Source organism: Frankliniella occidentalis, unplaced genomic scaffold (genome assembly GCF_000697945.3).
Source record: "Frankliniella occidentalis isolate FOCC.00 unplaced genomic scaffold, Focc_3.1 Scaffold50, whole genome shotgun sequence".
Lineage (NCBI taxonomy): Eukaryota > Metazoa > Arthropoda > Insecta > Thysanoptera > Thripidae > Frankliniella > Frankliniella occidentalis.
Window position 1 is genome coordinate 1,807,189 of NW_026267180.1, and position 20,015 is coordinate 1,827,203.

Genomic DNA, 20,015 nt, shown 5'->3' on the forward strand with positions numbered 1-20,015 from the left:
GAGCGGGGCTGAATCAGCGCCGCCAACCCGGTGAAGCCCGGAGGGCTCGCGGGGGCGTCTGAGTCGAGGCGAATCCAAAGTGAAGTCGGCGGAAATCCTTCGGGGGCGGCAGAGACAGGACCTCCGCCGCAGAAGGGGCACCGCCAAAGCAGCGCCGGCGACACGGCGGAGATATTGCGAGGGGCCGTGTGGCCGCGGTACGGCCGGAAATGCGCTCAGACTGGCGCGCGAGAGTTGAAAAGGGTGGTGGGGGCCGCAGTCGCGGCTGGGGGATCCGAGGCGGACGGGTGCGGACCTGGCCCGCACCCCGCCCTCGCCTTAGGAGCGGCGAGGATCCGGTGGCTTCTTGCGCCTCCGCCGGAGCGGCGGGGGTGGCGCCTCAGAGAGGCCGCCGAGGGCAGTGATGAGGCTGATGAGCGGGCCGAGAAGGTGGTGAACACTGCCTTGGAAGCCACGGCCGAACCCGCGCGTCGGCCTGGTAGAGCTGCCGGCCCGAGGCCGGGGAGAAGCCGCGGGGGAAGCCCGCGGGAGAGCGGCACACTGCCGCGAGGAGGCGCCGTGGTCCTGCGAGCCACAGTTGGCGCACAGGGGGTCAAGGGAGCCCCGGTCGCAGTCCTTGCTTCTGTGCGCCCCCGCACACACCCTGCAGACGTCGGTTGTGGAGGGACACGAAGAAGAGACGTGCCCCCACCGTTGACACTTGAAGCACTGAGGAGCAGTGCCAGGGCGCCGTCGACGAGGCCGGCGGCGACGAGACGGCGGCCTGTCCGTAGGCCCGGGAGTGGGTGCGTCCGAAGTCGGCGGGGGGCTGGGTAGCGCAACAGTCTGGGTGGCGTTCGAAGCGGTTTGGATGAAGACGCGTGCGACCGGCGGCGGGGCCGGGCGGGGGGGCGTGCCGGCACCCGGAGGCTCTTCCTCGGCCTCCACGGACACCGGGATGTGGTAGGCAGCTCTACCTGCCTCTGCCGGGACCATACACAAACCTCGAGCAACGAGGTCGGCCGCGCACTGAGGCGGCATGAGGACACGGACAGAGTACCCCATCGATGCTGCGGGCACCGGGTCAATCTGGACGCCGGGCTGGGCACCTATGGCTGCTTGAACAGCTTGTTCAAGAAAGTGCATGAGCAACGGGGGGGCTGACACACTGTACCACCGGAGGACTTGTTCCGGAGGCCGTGGAGTGTGCTGCGGGAGGGGGTCGTAGTGGTCTGAGATGTCACTGGCATCCCAGCCGTACGGCGTGACCACCGACCCAAACACCTCCAGCAGTTCGGAGACGACCCTCTTACGCTGGGACGAGGGGCAAACAGAAGTCACTGAGAGACACGGGTATTCTGATCCGATCACAACAGAGGACCCGGGGGCAAGCCGCTGCCGAAGCTCGTCGGCGCAGAGCTGCAAGGGGAGGCTTTCTTCCACGTCATGGTTGCGGGGCCAGACCTGGACCCACACAAGCCGATCCAAAGAATCGTCCGCTTTGGGCTTCTTGACACGACGTTCCGCCGACACAGGCCGGCGACGCCGCGACGTGCTGGAGCTCATCTTGGTCGAAGCGAGGGGATGGGGAAGGGGGGGTCTGTCCCGCACACGTCCGTCACCCGCCGCTGCGCTGAGCGAACTCCAGGATCGAGGCATCGACTTCCACTCTGAGTGGAAGCAGACGACACAACAAAAAAGCAATTTTGATCAGTTTTTGAATTATTCTTGAATCTTCATCATTAATAGTCCATTGAAAAATGATGCCTTAGACTAAGAACTAAGAACAGCCTATCATATGCAAAGTTTTAACCTTTTCCCCCAGATATCTCCATGAGAACGTCTAAAAGCAGATGTGCCTCTCCCTCAGTTTAAATTGCCGCGGCTTCGCCCCAGTGAGAAATGAAATATCAGACCGATATCGAAACGATATCGAATATCAGATATGTTAGAATACTATTTCTGTGCATAATTACATCCGTAATTTGAGTTCCCAATTCGAACGCCGATAGTAACACCGATTTTCACTGTTTGTTTACGTTTCCATAAAGGCGCGGGAAATGCACGGTGGGAAGGAGGAGAGGGGTAGGGGACGCGGCACGGCAAAGGGGGAGAGCAATAATTACGGCACACTCACCGACATATCGTGGTCGCGGGGTTTGATTCTTTCCTGGGGTAGGCAATCCCGCCTCGCTTATCCAGGATGTGATCCTTTGGGGATGCTTCCCGTCCCGTGCATCGTTGTGTGGCTCCAGGCGGCAACGCCAGGGAAGTCCCATGTGACAATAATGAAATGATCAGGATAATAAACTATTATGGGCGATTAGCTATTAATAATAATTATATTTGGCGACTTTTAAGAAATATGCACCAGCCGGGGTACACGACGTTTGGAGCCGAATCGTATTTGTCGTGGGAGTGTCATCGGCGTGCTCGGGAGGTCCCCAATGACGTACCCGGGGGCCCGGAAGACATCGGCACTACCAGATTTGGACTCAGCGTGCGAGAAAACCCCCGAACACGATATTTCAGTCGTCCTGGTCGTTCCGAGGTTGACGGTCGGTCGGTCGGTCGGCCAAACCATATCTTGTTTTGACAGCCCCCCTGCGAAGGTAGCGAGGCCTCCCTACGTGGCAGGCGTGGCAGGTGGACTACCTTCCGGTTCTCGCATTGTCTTAGAATTAGTACGACGGGCTTGACTCGGGAACACACGGGGTATCGCCGCCCCCCTTCTCCCCGCCCCCTGCTGGCGCGAGCTGCCCGCCTTATAAATAGCCGCCCCCGCCCCCCGCGCCGCCCCCGGCGAGCCGGCGCACGCCGTAGAGCCCCAGTGCACGCCCCGGCGCCGTCATACACTGGCTGCGCACATGGCACCGGCCAACCTCGTCCACAGCATCCTCTTCGTCCAATCAAGCTCTCTCCAGGACGCCGACGACGACCGACCCCCGGCCGCGAGATGCCCGTCGCCGTAGACTCTGAGCGCGGTTTCTTCCGCGCCGCTCACCGTCGGCTGAGCGAGGCGCTCTCTGCACAGCAGGTGGACGAGTTCGCAGCCCTCGGCTCGGACGAGCAGCGCTTCCAGTGGCTGTGGGACCAGCGGCTGGCGCACGAGGTAAGGTGCACCCCGACTGATGGGATCATCCAGAAAGTACGCTCGTTATTCTCGGGATTCTAGTTGCGGGGAGCTCGGCGCCTGCGAGACTCCGGGTAGGCCAACCCGCAGTACACACATGCGCTGCGGGCAAGATGTTGCCTAACTAGAAGGCGCTATGGAACGCGGAGCGCCTTCTTACTCAGCCTGAACTTGGCAAGTTCATATGAGTGAATAACGGGCGAACTTTCTGGATGATACTTACCTCACCGAAACGTATTTCGCGGAAAACTTCCGTCTTAGAAGTGAACATAGTGCCACAGTAGTAAATATTTTTCGTGACTTGGGTAGACGCCGTGCAGCTTCACGGAGCTGGGCAAGGACCTGGAGCAGGCCAAGCAGTTCAAAGATGACGGCAACAAGGCCTTCCAGAAGGAGGACTACGCCACGGCCGTGCGCCTGTACACCAAGAGCATCCTACACATGCCAGGTAAGGACCCGCGAGTCTAGTTCCCATCTTCTTCACCCTCAACAAGTGGTACACAATGCTGGCCTTCACTGGTACCCTCTGGTGGACCGCGCAGTGGACTCCGGTGACCTGTCCGTGGTGCACGCCAACAGGTCGGCAGCGCTCTACCACCGCGGCCAGTACCACCTGGCGCTACAGGACATCGAGCAGGCCCTGGAGCTGGGCTACCCCAAGCACTTGCTCTACAAAGTGTACGACAGGTAAGCGTTTGGCTGAGCGATGGCGACGGCGTCCTCGACGCAGTGACAATGAAAGTGGGGAGGCTGAGTGGGAGTAAAGGCAGAAACATGGACGTGCTGGATGTAATCTTCGCTCTCGCCACAGACAAGCGCGCTGTCTACTGGCGCTCAAGCAGCACCTGTCCGCCAAAGACACCTTCCAGCGCACGATCTCCGCGCTGGACGACTCCCCTCTGACGCTTGAGCGGCGACGCAAGTGGCAGATGGACGTGCAGATCATGGTCAGCATGTTCACCAAGTTCAAGGACATCCGGGACGAGCCCCTGAGCCCTGCGCAGATCGGGCAGCCCAAGGCGCCGCCGGCTCCCGGGCGCCTCCTGCGCGGCCCGCACCCCCGGCAGCGCGCGCACGGCAGGGGGCTCGTCTCGGCCGCGCTGCGCTTCCACGAGGCCCTGGACGAGGAGGTCGGCCGCCACGTGACCACCGACGACGACGTCAAGGCCGGCGACCTGCTGCTCACAGAGCGGCCCGCCGTGGCCGTCCTGCTGCAGGAGCGCGCCCTCACGCACTGCTTCGAGTGCTTCAGGAGGTACTGTTCTGGCGGACCTAGTCGCATTGGCGCTGTTCGAAGTCGATGACGATGATGATGATGATGCCTCCCCAGGCTCCGCGCCCCGGTGGCGTGCCCCCGCTGCTCTGCCGTGCTGTTCTGCTCCGCGGCATGCAGGACGCAGGCCGAGCGCACCCACCACGCCGTCGAGTGCAGCGTGCTGCCGCTGCTCTGGGCTTCGGGGGCCTCCATCACGTGCCTCATGGCCCTGCGCGCCATCGCGCAGCTCCCCAAGGGGGTAAGAGGGGCACTGCCCCTGGTACCGCCAGAAATGGAGCGACACCGAAATTTTGGGCGATGTCACACCGATATCGTTATCGCATGTCGTTTTTGTTGTGCCCAGTCTCGTGTCGCTAGCGACACGAAAAGCGACACAAATCGATAAGCGATATCGAAACGATATCGCCATTTCTGGCGGTGGGGCTGTGGCGGTCGAGCACGAACAGAATGACAGGTCCGTCCTTGGCCCGCAGGCCGCGCCGCCGGCCTCCGTCATGTCCCTCGTCACGCACACGGCGCGCCGGCAGACCGAGGACCTGCTGCACCGCGCGCACATGGCCGTGTTCCTGGCGCGCTGCCTGCAGGCCGCCGGGCACGCCGGCGAGGGCGACGAGGTGCTGCGCACGGGCGGGCGCCTGCTCACGCTGCTGCAGCTGCTGCAGTTCAACGTGCACGAGGTGTCCGAGCTGGAGCTCAAGGTGCCGCCACCGCGCGGCTACGACTCGGCCACGTCCAACTTCGTGGGCGCCGCGCTCTACCCGACGCTCGCGCTCTTCAACCACTCGTGCGACCCGGGCGTCGTCCGGTACTTCAACGGCACCACGGTGGTGGTGCACGCCGCGCGCGGCCTGCGCGCCGGCCAGCCCGTCTGCGAGAACTACGGCTTCTGCTACTCCAACCGGCCGCGGCAGGAGCGGCTGGACGCGCTGCAGAGGCAGTATTGGTTCCGGTCAGTATCCTGCTCCTTTGCTAAAGGACACAGACGCCCTGGCGCGGGTCCTGACTCACCTGTGCTGTGCTGCAGGTGCTGCTGCCAGGCGTGCGAGGAGGACTGGCCGCTCCTGAGGGACATGGAGAACGACACGGGCGTCATGAGGTTCCGCTGTGACCCGGGCGGCGCCTCCACCGCGCGCTGCAGCAACGTCATCATCGTCCCCACCGACACTACCAACTTCATGGTCCAGTGCAGCGCCTGTAAGCAGCACACCAACATTCTCAAAGGGCTCAAGGCTCTTCAGGTAACGAACGGGGGCCCGGAAGCAGGTGTTTAAACCTACTGATGTTCTCTTTTCAAATGAAATATGTGATCCCTTTCTTTCTTTTTATCATCCTTCTAGGATACAGACAGTATGCTGAAAATAGCACAGTCTCTCCTTTCAGAGGGAAACTTGACTGATGCCTTGGACCGATTCCTCAAGATTCTTAGCCTACTGGAGGATACTCTTGTTCCTCCATTCAAGGACTACACTCTGTGTCAAGACAAAATTCGAATGTGCATGGTTGCCCTAGGGGAGGATGTTATCGTTTCAGGCACATCCTAGACCTCGCCTAAAATTTTAATAAAGATAATTACACAAAGTTGTTTGATTGCTTGGTATATTTCAGGTTTTCCGATACCAAAAAAAAATAATTATAAGTACAAAACAAAAAATACACCTCTTGCCATAAAACAAAATGGAATTATTAAAATTTTCTTAGTAACAAAAATTAATTATCTCAAAACAACGTACAAAAATTGTGAGTAGATGAAGTATTAGCACCTAATTGTCATCACGACTCTCTGGTCTGCCTTCACTTAACCAGGACTGTTCCACAACAGTAGCAACTCTCTTCTCATATTCCCGTTTGTTTTCCTGGTATAGTTGGGCTGCTAATGAATTGGCAGGAGAATTGGGATTTGGTTCATCTAGTAGTGACTGCAACATATTTTTGGAAAAGGAAACAGAAAAACACATGTTAAAAAAAATAATGTTGTTTGTAACAAATTGACAAGTCTTTTATCAATAAGCCAGCCCAGCTAACAAACAACTTATATAAGAAAACAAGAGAGCCAACATCACACATTAACCACGGTTTGTGAATCGACTGTGTTTTACTAATGAAAAACTAGATCTTAAAATGAGATAGGAGAAGAATAAAGTGTCTAAAAGCTTAGTTCTTAATGAATTTATTCATACACTAGAAATATACATACATTTCACAACTTAATAGTTTAATAAAAACTTCATACCGGTGCACAACTTCATTTCTATACAACGCATTTAATTGTCAATGAAAACCTTTCAAGGCAAATTCTCAGAATCAAAATATTTAAGAAAACAAAAACACTTGTTAGGAAACTAGTCAGATTACACTGATAGTATAGAAAAAATAAACCATAATAAGCTGGTGTACTTGGGTATGAATATTTATCTTGAAGTTAAAATTAGGGACAGACATTTGAAGGCAAGCATTTAGAAAGTCAAGCTTGCCTTCAAGCTGTCTTCTTTCATACACCATGGTGGTTTGATTTTCTTTTTTACATGGTTGGTTCTGTTTTTAACTGGCAAAGAACTGAAAGCTCTCTTTATCACATCAGAGATGCTAAGACCTATATATAATTACATTTATCACGAGACATTTCTCAAGTATTGAGGCCGCCTCCACACCTCCTTAATATCTTTAGTCTATGATGCACATAAAATTGAAAATTATCAGGCTCTCGTTCCCAAAAGGAAATCACTTCAGAGAAAATAATAATAATAAAAAAGAAAGACCTTCTTTGCAGACTTGCTAGCACAGGATACACTGTTCTCTTCAACAAAAGCCAGCTCAGACTGATCCATTGAGAAAGGCACTATAACCAGACTAAAGAAAATTTTCTTTGGTGCCAAGCAAGTTGTGGTTGGGTTTAGTAAAATGCCCATGGCAAGAGACATTGAGAAAGAACAAGAACTCACACATGGAACAGAACTCCTTTCAAAATAATTAGGAAGGAATTAAGGTCTGATCCAGAGTGAGTCAATGACACAATACTGTTAAGAACAGATATCAACGTCATTGCATTAAATTTACATGTGCTATAACTCTTATCATTATATGATACAGAGCATTGAACATAGATTCCAATTAGTCAAAACTTTCATATACAGACAAACTTACAGGAAATTTTTCATTATAACTTGCATTGGCAATTTTAGTACGATTAGTCTATGGGAGCTGGGCTAAGTAAGAGCATTTTAAAGTGAACAGTGGAAGGGAGCAGCAATGGAAACACACAGCAATAATTTAAGTAAGCAAACGGATCATTGGCTAGTAGGGCTGTTACACTTGGAGCTATCACAGATACCTGCTATCTTCTAGAACTCTGACTTCAAAGGTTCAATTCAGTTAACTCCAGCCATGTAATGATGATGGAGGATTGTTTTTTTCATTGGCACAACCTCTCCACACATTTTTCAACTTCTTTCTTGTGAGCTCAGTAAAATACTCTACTATAAAGAAGTTCACTTCCACTTGACAAAAATATTGATGTTCCAAAATTGCTCCCAGCAAATTCACGCGATTCGATTCAGTAGCTCTTGACACTCACTTTTTTTTAAATTATATTTTTGTCTTAGTTTTTGGTAACACAGAAGAAGGAAAATCACTAATAAACTATGCATTTAAGCAAAATCTTCAATCCATTTAGCCAAATTTGAAGGGGTGGTCACTAGTCTACAAAACTTTGCTCCACACAGGCTTTCACTCTCTTTTCATACTCTCTTCGATTCTCTTTGTACAGTTGAGCCGCCATAGAGTTTGCAGGAGAATTCGGATTTGGATCACTTAAGAGAGACTGCAAGGAAAACAAAATACAATGATATTAGAGTTACCACTAAGGGCAAATTTGCTCTAACCTAAATCAATCAGTATATCAGTAACTCACAAAAATGCTTTGTAAATAGGTAAGCATGGTTACTTCAGCATCAGCAGCAAGTACAAGACAAGTATCTCCATTCAAAATCACATTCTTTAATTGTCAAATGTATAAATTTTTGGCTAATCCAAAGAGAAGAGTGTACATATTTTATTGTTTCAAAACTGAATGTATTCTATGAATCCAAGAGAGCTGAAGTAAGGTTTCTGATGTAGATTCCCTTTCATTAATATATTTTTTAATGGACTACATTGTGTGATGTTGGCTCATAAATATAAAACGCTGTCAAGCATGCAATATCAATGACATTGAATTATTGGGGAAGGGGGAAGGGATGGGGATTGGGGATGGAGGTACACACTCAGCCAGCAGGGAAGAAAGAACCCCTGACTTTGCTTTCCTGGACAACACATGCAATGGGTGCAATAAAGGGGTTTACTCCTAATCTTTCCAAGAAGGTTTTAATTTAGTGATGGCATGCACAAATTTAACACAAGTTAATTCACACTATAGTTATTTATTTATTTACTTATTTTATTTTATTAACAAATAAATTGTCTGAGGGCTTTGCCCTGTGTGGACCTTTCGAAATTTGCCAAGTTAACCCTTGTAAATTAAAAATAGATCTTTTAAAATTTCACATGCAACCTTAGAACACCAGATTAGAAAAGAGCAACCGTAAGAAGGGATGGAGGAAGCTTACCTGTATAGATGTAAGGATGGCTGACACATCATAAGTGGGACTCCACCGATTCTGAAGTATATCAAGACAGATGCTACCATCTGCATACACATTAGGATGGAACATTTTTGATACAAATCTCACAGTGGGAGGTTTGTTGGGATACTCTTCAGTGAATTCTATGGTCAATTTGAAGGTACCATCTTCAAAGGGGGTATCATGGGGCCTGAAAATAGTGAATGTCAAGTAATGAATAAAATAAATAAATGAATGGTGAGAAAAATAATCAGTGCAAAAAGATAAATACCCAAATATCACAGCATTCCAAATCATGATGTTATTGTCAGTTGGTGCACCACTAACACCTGTGGGAGGATCTTCTTGCAGTCTGAAAACAGGAAAAGACAAGATAAAATATGGACATCTAGGAAGGGAATATTTTATCATTCAGCAGCAAATAATGATAATTAAGTTGGTAGGCATTGATAGGAAACTGAGTGGCAGTAAAGAAGGAATTTGATGGCTAACAGATCCACCAAAACTATAAGTAAAATAGGTTACAGGCAAATGACAGGTTTACCTCTCACAAGTACTAAACAATAAAACATCTGATGAGAGAAACATCTAGAGACCACAAGTCAAGGGGGTGGCAGCTAACACTGCTCACAGGATGAGTCATGCAGAAAACCTCTGCCATACTGCTTGATGGGAATTACTGAACAACCAAACAAACCCGAGGAAAATTTGGAAGAAAAGAAAACTCTTTGAAAATAGTTGCATGTAGTAAGGAAAATACAACGGGTTAAAGTAGAATGAAGAGAGGAATCGACATCTCAGAACCTTAACCTTTTTGTTTGGTTGACTGAAGGTCTTTGTTCAAACTGACAAACCTTACCGCGCTTGATTTCACCTCAAGCCACATTGAGGGATATCCTACAACTCTCGATAAAAACATGAAAAAGAAGCTGAAATCTCCAAAAATAAAAAATAAAATTCCGAAAATATTTTTCTTTTGAAATTGATAAGTTGACACAGATCCTGGGCTAGGACTCCCCACAACCTTGAGAACTTTCCCATCCTCACCTCTTAAAATCTCGCATTAAACGTCTTCTTGCTGGCGTCGACATTTCACAGGGTAAAACTAAGCTTCTTTATCACACTAGACTATGATGAAATAAATGCGGTTGCTAAATAAACAAATAATAACAAGTAAACGTCGAGATCTCCGTGCTTGAGTGTGTAGGCTTATTTCTTCTTGAACTGCTCCTTGTCTGGCACGTTCACAAATGATGGCTGATGTTCATGAAGGTGAGTGTGGTGGGGGTGACAAATTCTGATTATACTTGACTATAGAAGCTTTTAAGGCGTCAATAATCAAACGAATGTGATGATATTCTACTTAAATCATTTAACTTTGCGGGAGATATGTTGTAAATCAGTTTAAAGAGGAAGTGTTTGGAAGTTGTAATGTCGAAAAACAGTGCAAAGCAGTTGGCAACACACACTGTTTTATCGACATTTCTAGATTTATTTTTCCGTAAAAAGCACTCCTGTAGACATTCTGGTAGATTATAGTGTTGTCACTTCTACTGAATTCTATATCCACTTCAAATTGTGCAAATTTCGGTCTCAATGAAGTGTACTTTCAGTTTGCCCGTTAATGGTCTAAGTCTTGACACCCTGGCCCCATGAGGTCCGCGCATTCACAGCCGTTGTTTGGAACTGCAAGGAACGAACGGAACGATACGGATCCAAGCAAGCAAGCGATGGAGGCCTAACATTATCGATTAAAAATAGCTGGCAGACGAAAAATATAGCATCTCCGTCGGTTTGGACACTTGTGCGTCTTTTGTAAGGCGCGTTTCGGTTTCGTGGTCATATCATTGTGCGGTGTTTTGTGAAAGAGATCTCGTGTCGTGTGGAAAAGTGACGGGATCGGCTCCGGAGAGTACACGCGTCACTCGTTCAGGGCACAATAGCCTGTGCAAGCCGCGGGGCGGCAGCGCCCGCAAGTAACAAGTGTCAGAGGAGAGGAGACTGATCTCTTCACCGGCTCGTCGCCCGACCGAAATATGAATGGAGATACGATGGTCGGCATTAAGCGAGGCCCCGAAGAGTTCCGCAACAACGCCAGCAACGGCTCGGGGCCCAATTCCACGGACAGCGATTCGAAAAAGATGAAGCTGGAGGGCAAGCCCTCGCGCGTCATTCACGTAGGCAACATTCCCAACGACACTACTGACGCCGAAGTGGTGCTGCTGGGTGTACCGTTCGGCCGCGTTACCAATGTGCTGGTGCTGCGGAGCAAGAACCAGGCGTTTTTGGAGATGTCTGACGAAGCTGCAGCCTCCAATCTGGTCCAGAAGTACTCCCAGACCCAGCCTCAGATCAGGGGGAGGTCAGTCTACACCCAGTTCTCCAACCACCGGGAGCTCAAGACAGAAACCACCTCCAATGCCCTCTTGAATCAAGGGATGCAGACGCAGGAAATTGCAGGGAATGGCCTGAAGACGGATGTGACAGATAATGGTGGTGGGGTGAACACGGTGCTGCGTGTGATTATCGACAATATGATCTGCCCTGTAACGCTGGATGTGCTGCACCAGATATTTTCTCGCTGTGGAAAAGTATTGAAGATAGTTACTTTCACCAAGAATGGCACATTCCAAGCATTGATTCAGTTCTCTTCTGATCGTGAAGCACAAGCAGCCAAAGTAAGTTTAGATGGCCAAAACATCTATCACAACTGCTGTACACTCCGCATTGATTTTTCCAAAATGAGCAGTTTGAACGTCAAGTTTAATAATGAGAAAAGCAGAGACTTTACCAACCCATCGCTTCCTGCTGGAGAAGGTGTGGACGGTATGAATTCGATGAGCCAGAGCAATTTATCAGGAGCTGCTGGGCTCTTGGGTGCTCCATTTGTTGGCCTGGGAGGTCAGCTGAATGGTGCAAATGGCAATGCTCTAGGTGGAGTAGGTGCAGGCTTGCCCTTGCTTGGCGGCTTTACTCTTCCAAGTAACAATGCTGCTGCTACTCCTGTGCTACTTGTGACAAGTCTAGATGAGCACACTGTCACTCCGGACCACTTATTTACCTTGTTTGGAGTTTATGGCCATGTCTCACGTGTGAAAATTCTGTATAGCAAGAAAGACTGTGCCTTGGTTCAGATGGCAGATCCCAGCCAGGCTCAGAATGCTTTAACTCACCTTGACAAGATTCGGGTATTTGGAAAACAAATTCATGTAATGCCCAGCAAATACCAAGCAGTTCAGTTACCAAGAGAGGGTCAACCCGATGCTGAGCTTACTAAAGATTTTGCTGGATCTCCTAGACACCGTTTCAAGCAGTCGCTGTCAAAGAATTATCAAAATTGTCATCCACCTACTCAGGTTTTGCATCTATCAAATATTCCATCTAGTGCAACAGAAGAAAACCTTAAAGAAGAATTTGTTAAACATGGTTTTGAAGTAAAGGCTTTCAAGTTCTTCCCTAAAGACCACAAAATGGCCCTTATTCAGCTTCCGACTGTGGAGGATGCTGTAGATGCGCTTATTAAAATGCATGACTTTATGCTTGATGGTAACAATATAAGGGTATCTTTCTCAAAATCTCGCATTTAAAGTGCTTTATTGGGACAGGGTCAAACTATTCTTTTTGAATTGAGGCGAATTCCTTTGTGTTTAAAATTACTGCCTAGTAGAGTGTTGATTAAACAATCCTATATAAATTATGACTGACTCCTCACCTTGCTGTGTGAATCTAATGGAGGATAACCAAAGCCATTATTCTGCTTTGTATTACAAGGATTTATGTGAATTACAGTACGCCACTCTTTGTGGCATTGATTTCCTACATCATACTGTGTAAGGTATCTACAAGCCAAAGTACCCTAAAGACCATTTGGTCCATGAAACAGTTGGCGTGAATCCTTTTTTTACCTTAATCATTTTGAAAATGTTATGTGCTCACTTACATGAAAGGTATTCAGGCAACACTATGGGCACAACCCCGACTGATCTTGATAGACTCTGCTGCTTCTGCAGTGCAATCATTTCAGCACATATTGGGCACAGTAGTACATGCAGTGATATTTGAATTTTTGAACATTAAACATATCCTTAGTTCCTTTAAGATTTGTTATAGCTTGCGTGGCCCTGTCCCTGAATCATCAGGTCATTATTACTTTAAAATTAGTTCTTGATATGAGTTAAGCAACATAGTTTTAATTCTGTTAACTACTGTGTGGTGTTATCTTTATGGAATTGAAACTGTTTACTCAATCTTCTTGTATTATAAATATTTAGCAATTGGCAAACAAAGTACCTTATGTGGGAATAGTTTCCCCATCTTCTAAAATTTGGTGTGTTCAATAGATTGCGATCTCCATATGGTCTAATGTCATAGCAAATCACATTAGTAACTGAATGCAGACCATGTTATATTCCAGTTACTCATTTTATGCAGATAGGAATTCCTGCACCTCTATCAGCTATTAACTGTTGTCAGTTTTTATTTGCCCCATTCTCATTCCAAGATTGCCAATGATTTAGCTGTTAAACTTACTGTGGCCACAAACCCAGTTTTAATCCTATGCAGTTTACAGAAGTATTTGATAAGCTGTAAAGACATATGTTCTTGATGGTGCACCTTAATGTGGATCAAAGCGGCTGTGACTGAAAGACTCAATCCTGTTAATGGCTCTTTTTTCTTTATTTCTTCCCCTTTTTCGTTTCCAATGTGTTTATCTCGCACACAAAAGACGAGGAACCGATGTAGAGAAGGGGCCAATGAAAATGGATGACCTTTTGTCTTGTAGCTGTATCCAACTAGTATTCCTTCCAGTTGGTGATCCAGCTGTCTTCAGTACAAAACTTCAGTGCTTAAATGCATTTGTGTGGTGTGAATTAGCTGGACAAATATGCAGGGAAGTTACCCTAGTTCCTGTTGTCCAACTAGAAATTATTTTCATATATGCGTCTCCTGGGAGTGCTTCATATGCATGGAGTAACCGGATTGAATGCCATGTATTTTCTTTTTCCTTAAATGTTATTTTCACATTTCAAACCTCAGGTATCTATGTAAGTCCCAATTTTTCTACTGGGTAGTTTAGTTTATGCTCAGTAAAAAATAAACCAGTGATGCTTGGAACTGTTAACTGTTTCTGCTCACTAGGACATGGTTTCTGCTTTATCAGTACTGAATGTATAAAAATAACAAACATTTCAGAATATGTATAGCTGCATTTTTTCTTGGCAATTTAGTTATTTTTTTATTGGCTTTGTACTTTTCTCAGAAAAGTATTAAATTTATCTAGTAACACCTATATATGGTACTCTACAATTAAGGTTTTCTAAATTTTTGTTACTTTTATGGTATTGACATATCCTCAAGCCTTCGTGCCGAAATTGTATTGGTGTTATTTGGTGTGTTATAGAGTGGTGGGCAATTCATTGTTGCTTTGGAACTGGAGGGTATTTTAATTTATTAGAGTAGTGGAAGAACAGCGCTTGAGGCCAACTTTTTTCGTTGAGATTATCACCTTGTTTCTTTGAAGTTTAATATTTTAAAAAATTGTTTTGTATCTGTGTTAATGCATCAGTAATAAAAAAAAACAATTGTTTATTCACCATCATAAAGTTGACCTAAAGCACTGTATAAGAGAATGTAGGATGTTTAAGGTATATTTCCTTTGAAATTATGTTTCTTATTTTTGTGTGTGCATATTTTGTTCTATTATTGTTTAGTTAGAAGGCAGTCAAAGTTTATTTAATTACCTACAACTCAATGTCACCCCACTTTTCTTTCCCCCTTTCTTTTTGTTTGTCTTGCCTGAGTATTCCACAATTGTACATATTCAATGATCTGCCTTTCTTTGCATAGTTACCTACTGTTTTTGTACTTTCACGACAGTGTCATTAAAATCAACTGTGGAGTATGTCTGTGCAATCAGATTTTTAAGTCTAAGTTATTGGTTCTAATTAATACAAGAAGCAAGTGAAGGTATTTTTCTTGTTACTGTTTCCCTACATTCTCTTGTATATCAGCAGTGGACCATTAGGATATTTAGGCCTATGAAGTATTGAAATGGCTATTAACAGGTAGCTTAGCAGCTTATAGCATTCTTTTTTATGAAATTGTTTCAAAGCATAGGACCATTTTTGCCAATCGGTGTTCTCTTTGTGAAGGGAGCGTTTTGTAGCCTTCGCAGCTGGGTGGCTACAATAGACCAATTGGTGTGGTTGTGCTTTAATATACAGTATTATAGAGATGGTGTAATGATAATTGAAATCAAAAGTTTTTTCATGATTTAAGGATGATTCTGTTTGGCCAAATCTTTGACACAAACCATGTTATAGAATATATATTAGTCTAGTAGTGGATAAATATATCCATATCTTTTGCTTTAGTGATCTTGGCTACTGATCACTAATTTAAATTATTTTGTTGGATGTATAGATATATATATAGAGAGATGATCTAAATTATTCTAAAACTCATTACTATTGTTTATTTACTATGTGTTTAGACAAGCTAAATTGGTGGCAACTTGATGGTCTTTACAGTTGTGTGTATTCTTGCTTCTATTCTTGTGTGTTTCTGATCCTTGCCTTCTTGTTTCATGACATTTGAGACCTTTATCTCTCTCTCTCCCTCTGTCTTACTGACCATTGGCAATTTTTCAGTTTGAATACAAAATGTATTTCCCTCCCTCTATGCATATTCCAAGCGAGTTGGTGCACAATGTAATGAAAAATTCTGAATAAATGTCTGAACTAAGTCTTGTCTTGCTGTCCTCTGTCTTCCCGTCTGTCTAATCTCTGTAGATTTCCATTCACATCTACTCTGACTTTATTTATGGCCTAACCATCCTGCTCTGATCACTATCGTCTCCTTTTCCAACCTAATTCCCTTTTATTTAAATTTAAAGTGATTTTACAGTTTTGGAGAGATCTTTAACTCCACACCATTTCCAGCATTCTTTTGCTTTTTCCCTGTCTGTGATATTTGGAGTCTTGAGCTCCCCAGCCCCACACTTATAATGCAGTTTCCTCTAAAAGTAGGAAAGTAGTATGGTAACTACCTTTTTAAGACTTTGTCATGTGGTTGTCTTTTATAGAAACAGAAGTAATTTGCCAGGGGTATGCAAAGCTATGTATAGTTTGAGTTTAGCAGCTTATTTAGCTGTTATGAGTGGAACAATTGAGGAAGCTTTGGCTCTATGCTACATGTGTTGCCTGAAGCAGAGTTGGATGGTTCTTCACAGCTTTTTCTCACTTGCATTTCTCTCATTTTCTAATACTCTCTCAATCTCTCTTTGCCCCTTTCTTTTCGTCTCATTTTTATTTTATTTTGAGGTAATGGATGTAATGCTGAAAGTTTTTGCTTCCTGTCTTTATTCTTGCCACATAGACTTCATAATTTATTTTTTTGTTTTTGTTTTGAAAAACTTCTGCTTGTTTTCAAATTGAGTAGAAACTATAATCACAGGCTGTGGTTTTTAAGGCTTCCTCGCTATTTATTATTATGTGAGTGAGGTGTTCTGAGTAGTTTAAGTTATGGAGCATTAGCACTTGGCTGTGGGCGAGTGAGAGAGACAGGGTCATCCCTTGCTTTTTAAAAAATTTGATCATTAAAAATATATTTTTTACTTGTATTTTAAATGCATGAAAGGAAGATATTACCAACATAAGTAGCATGACTCCTTGTGTGCAAACACGTCACTACTGAAACCAGGGTGACAATCTGGATGGTCCTGAGGTTATCATTTTCAACCCACCCACATATTTTTTGTTACAATTTATTAATCATTTGTAATCTCCTGTGATGTGTTTGGAGGAGCTGAAGACTGTTAATAAAGATGCACTCTAGCTGAAGAGTGATTTAAATGACATTGTTATCCCCCTTTCCATCTTTTTCCTCACCCAAAATTGATTTGTTAAAACAAAATGACCAAAAGGTCTGTGGCACGGTATTCCTTTCACCAAATGTCACGTTCTACATTATAGTTCTGGATTGTTAGCTCAGTCTTCCTTTGCATTTCTACAACTTAGACTTGAAGTCTAAAAATGCTGCATATGATTATGATGAATGCAAATTTCAAAACTTACACATTCATTGTTCCTGCATCCCCCATTCCACATAGCTCAAGAAATTTGTAGCAATCTTCAGCTTTTGTTATGCATTTTATTCAGCATTGGTGCAGACTACATGGTTATAGGTGCATGTGAAAGGAGCAAGCTATTTGGTCCAGTCTGTATCTATTCCTCTTTATAATTTTTTTTCATTGCATGATCTTACAAACAAATGTATCTAAAAAAAAGGAATCTCTAAACCTATAGATCGTTACAATGGTTAAAAAAGAAAAGAGGTATTTCATAGCAAACACATTCCTTGAAGAATAGAACTCAAAAGGTTGATACCAAGAAAAAGCCAATAAGAAAGATTGAAAGAAATTGCAGTCTGTATACAGGATATCTTAGGCAAACCAGAAAAAAAACACTATAATAGATCATGCATTTTGAATGTCAGTAGCTTCACTGTCTCCAAAAGTTCAGCAAGCTTTTTTTTTTAAAAAAAGATGAATACTACGTCATGAGAAAATATTCATTTTCATAGAAACCGTAAATTGGGCTTGTTAGGAAAACACTGAATAAAAAGTCAATTACACTATCTTAGCGAAAATGTCTCATAACAATTCATAGTTAAATGGGACATGCTATTAAATTAACACTAACTATGGTATGCATATTTGATAATATGCAAGTGCTTTCTTTTACATGATTGCTCTCTCAGTTAGAAACCTTGGTATCGATTAAAATTTAACACAAGATTTCAAACTGTGATTGGCCCAGGTAGCAGAGCCGTGCTTTGAAGGCGCATTGATGCGCCTAAAATGCGCTTAAAATGCCCAAGAAATGCAGGCCTTGCTACCTGGGGGTGCATTTGGAATGATAGATAGTTATCATTGAAAAAGTTATAAACATCACAGGCCAATCAGGTTCAACAAGACTAAATTGACAAATAACATCAGATTGATGTTGAGACCAGGTACATGATATATAAGTTACATTACAAAATATATACAGGAGTCTCAATGACTTCAGTTTAGAATGATGTATACTGAACAATTTCACAATAATCATCTGCCATTTGCACTTTGAAGGTCAAATGCAAGCAGTCAAAACATACATACAAAGTCATGTAACATTGAAAGCAGTACAAAGAATTTTAACATATATGTTTTAAATAAATCTAAATTTATATAATAAAAAACTCAATTTGATAAAGTTAGAGACAAGTCTGAAAAGTCTGACTTTGAGGATATTTCCTAACGCCTTGAGTTGTAACTTTGGTTGTTACCTCTATTTCCCCTGAAAGAGCCCCTACTGGATGAGGCCTGGTAATTGTTTGATGACTGATAGCCGCCAGCATTGGATGATTGGTAACCACCTTTATTTGAGGATTGGTAACCACCTTGGTTAGATGATTCATAACCTGAAGACTGGTATCCCCCTGCAGGCTTGTAGCCACCACCAGAGTTGCCTGATTGATAACCACCTCTGCTATTACTGGAATAGCTTGGGTAAGATGACTGTGCACCCCCTTGGTAATTGTAACTTTGACCACCCCTATGGGATGACTGGGAGGAATAGCCCTGGCCAGCACCGTTATATCCCTGCTGATTGTTACCATCATTGTGTGATCTTGAGTGACCTCGATTTCCACCTCCGTACCCACCACGAGATCCATAGCCTCCTTGGTTTCCGTGACCTCCACGGGATCCATAGCCTCCTTGGTTGCCATAGCCACCCCTTCCTCCTCCTCTGCCTCCCCCACCTGAAATAAGAGGTGAATTTTCTGATGAGATAATGAAATAAATTGAACGTACTTATAGGTTCACACGAAATAAACATACACATACCAGACATTGGGGGTGGAACTGAACTGTAATGTCCACCACCACCACCTCCTCCTCCCCCTCCTCCTCTTCCTCCCCTTGGTACATGATGACCAAGCATTCTATGACCAGCATCCATTAATGATGCTTGATGCCTTGCAGGTGCCATTCCTATTTGAGGTTTCCAACTGCGATGTCCTTGATGTTCGTCACCAGGTTTCAAAACGCGAGGGGGTTCCACAGCTCCACGCAGACGTGTCGCAGGGAACACATAATCTTCACCATACTTCGGATCTCGAAAACGAACATGCACAACAGAATTGTCACGGAGCACAGGAAGACCCATCACGGGTGACTCCAAAGACCCACCCTGAATCAAATAAAAAGAGAAAGCAATTGCAAACCATCGGTTATTTACTTTTGGCATGACCAAAGCCCTTCTAAAAATAATAAAAACAGATTGTATACCTGTCTGACGTTTTCTTCTGCCAAAAGCACTCTACCCTGCATGCCTTCAATTTCCACATCTGTTTCAACTTCAGGATCAATTGAATTGTTATACAAGCCAGTCAGATGTTTGAAGGAAGAATTTCCTTTAGGTAAATAGAGTCTATCATCACCCCTCACATTTCGCTTGAGTTCAGCCGGGGTGAGCAGAGGATAGTATTCTTCCAATGCTTTCCATAATCTTTTTTCATCCACAAATGGAAGCAGTGCCACACCCTAAAATATAAAATACATTACATAACAACAAATATTCAAGCAGACAAAGAATGAGTTAGTCATGGAGGGAGTTGGTTACCTGCCAAGCAAACTTTTTCCCATTTAAATCAATTTTGAAATCATCGGGATAGAAATCAATAATGGGAGAATCAGGATCTATCATCAAGCGGCCCCATGGTTCAGGTACGTGGCTTCTACTGGCTGCAGGAAATACACCCATAAGCTGCTCTAATGGTTTGAATGGCTGTGTGTTCTTATCAAATTTCTGAGGTACTTCAGCAACATTCACAAAATCAGATGCAAAGGGTGCATAATGGTACGGAAAGTACCAATCCCAAGATGCACATCCCTGCAATGAATCCACAACACACAATTAATTTAAATAAAAATTTGAAATGGTTACAAAGAGAGAAAAACAGAAAT

The 20,015-nt window shown here is 44.9% G+C and overlaps 4 protein-coding genes and 1 long non-coding RNA gene across 7 annotated transcripts in view; 3 read left to right on the forward strand and 2 right to left on the reverse strand.

Annotated features, from left to right (window-relative positions):
• The first annotated feature begins 2,780 nt into the window (after nt 1-2,780).
• Nucleotides 2,781-5,966, forward strand: LOC127749378 (SET and MYND domain-containing protein 4-like). The gene is made up of 8 exons (XM_052267386.1): nt 2,781-3,091; nt 3,422-3,560; nt 3,655-3,799; nt 3,924-4,367; nt 4,443-4,626; nt 4,862-5,337; nt 5,413-5,626; nt 5,726-5,966. Exons 1-8 carry the CDS (start codon nt 2,936-2,938, stop codon nt 5,927-5,929), a joined length of 1,962 nt encoding a protein of 653 aa, XP_052123346.1. The 5' UTR covers nt 2,781-2,935; the 3' UTR covers nt 5,930-5,966.
• Nucleotide 5,967: 1 nt separating this feature from the next.
• Nucleotides 5,968-10,266, reverse strand: LOC113206419 (ubiquitin-conjugating enzyme E2-17 kDa). Of its 2 annotated transcripts, none has more exons than XM_026422503.2 (4): nt 10,052-10,266; nt 9,276-9,356; nt 8,990-9,194; nt 5,968-6,304 (listed from the first exon to the last, which is right to left on the reverse strand). In XM_026422503.2, the coding sequence occupies exons 1-4, from the start codon at nt 10,093-10,095 to the stop codon at nt 6,149-6,151; spliced, it is 486 nt and encodes a 161-aa protein (XP_026278288.1). In that variant the 5' UTR covers nt 10,096-10,266; the 3' UTR covers nt 5,968-6,148. The 2 variants fall into 2 exon arrangements, with proteins under 2 accessions (XP_026278288.1, XP_026278289.1); XM_026422504.2 differs by lacking the exon at nt 5,968-6,304 and adding an exon at nt 6,540-8,205 and having other exon boundaries at nt 10,052-10,263.
• Nucleotides 10,267-10,686: 420 nt separating this feature from the next.
• On the forward strand, nt 10,687-16,860 carry LOC113206418 (polypyrimidine tract-binding protein 2-like). The gene has a single exon (XM_052267387.1). It carries the CDS (start codon nt 11,041-11,043, stop codon nt 12,589-12,591), a length of 1,551 nt encoding a protein of 516 aa, XP_052123347.1. The 5' UTR covers nt 10,687-11,040; the 3' UTR covers nt 12,592-16,860.
• Nucleotides 16,861-17,135: 275 nt separating this feature from the next.
• LOC113206416 (5'-3' exoribonuclease 2 homolog) overlaps nt 17,136-20,015 on the reverse strand; it is an 18,900-nt gene continuing 16,020 nt past the window's right edge. For both annotated transcript variants that reach the window (XM_026422499.2, XM_026422500.2), the window contains exons 10-13: nt 19,672-19,941; nt 19,338-19,592; nt 18,894-19,239; nt 17,136-18,808 (exon numbers count right to left, since the gene is read on the reverse strand). In XM_026422499.2, coding sequence (XP_026278284.1) covers nt 18,300-18,808; nt 18,894-19,239; nt 19,338-19,592; nt 19,672-19,941 — 1,380 coding nt within the window. In that variant the 3' untranslated portion in view covers nt 17,136-18,299. The remainder of the gene's footprint in view (nt 18,809-18,893; nt 19,240-19,337; nt 19,593-19,671; nt 19,942-20,015) is intronic.
• Nucleotides 18,406-19,341, forward strand: LOC127749379 (uncharacterized). Its single transcript, XR_008011128.1, has 2 exons — nt 18,406-18,554; nt 19,032-19,341. It is a non-coding gene; the product is annotated as an uncharacterized LOC127749379 (long non-coding RNA).

What these genes read in the sequence shown, in the direction of transcription:
- LOC127749378 (XM_052267386.1), top strand. Translation starts at nt 2,936, where the DNA reads ATGCCCGTCGCCGTAGACTCTGAGCGCGGTTTCTTCCGCGCCGCTCAC. An exon ending in TCGCGCAGCTCCCCAAGGGG is followed by an intron (nt 4,627 to 4,861) that starts GTAAGAGGGGCA and finishes CTTGGCCCGCAG; the next exon opens with GCCGCGCCGCCGGCCTCCGT. An exon ending in AAGGGCTCAAGGCTCTTCAG is followed by an intron (nt 5,627 to 5,725) that starts GTAACGAACGGG and finishes TCATCCTTCTAG; the next exon opens with GATACAGACAGTATGCTGAA.
- LOC113206419 (XM_026422503.2), bottom strand. Translation starts at nt 10,095, where the DNA reads ATGTCGACGCCAGCAAGAAGACGTTTAATGCGAGATTTTAAGAG. An exon ending in TTAATGCGAGATTTTAAGAG is followed by an intron (nt 9,357 to 10,051) that starts GTGAGGATGGGA and finishes TCCTGTTTTCAG; the next exon opens with ACTGCAAGAAGATCCTCCCA. An exon ending in CCATCCTTACATCTATACAG is followed by an intron (nt 6,305 to 8,989) that starts GTAAGCTTCCTC and finishes AATATGTTGCAG; the next exon opens with TCACTACTAGATGAACCAAA.
- LOC113206418 (XM_052267387.1), top strand. Translation starts at nt 11,041, where the DNA reads ATGAATGGAGATACGATGGTCGGCATTAAGCGAGGCCCCGAAGAGTTC.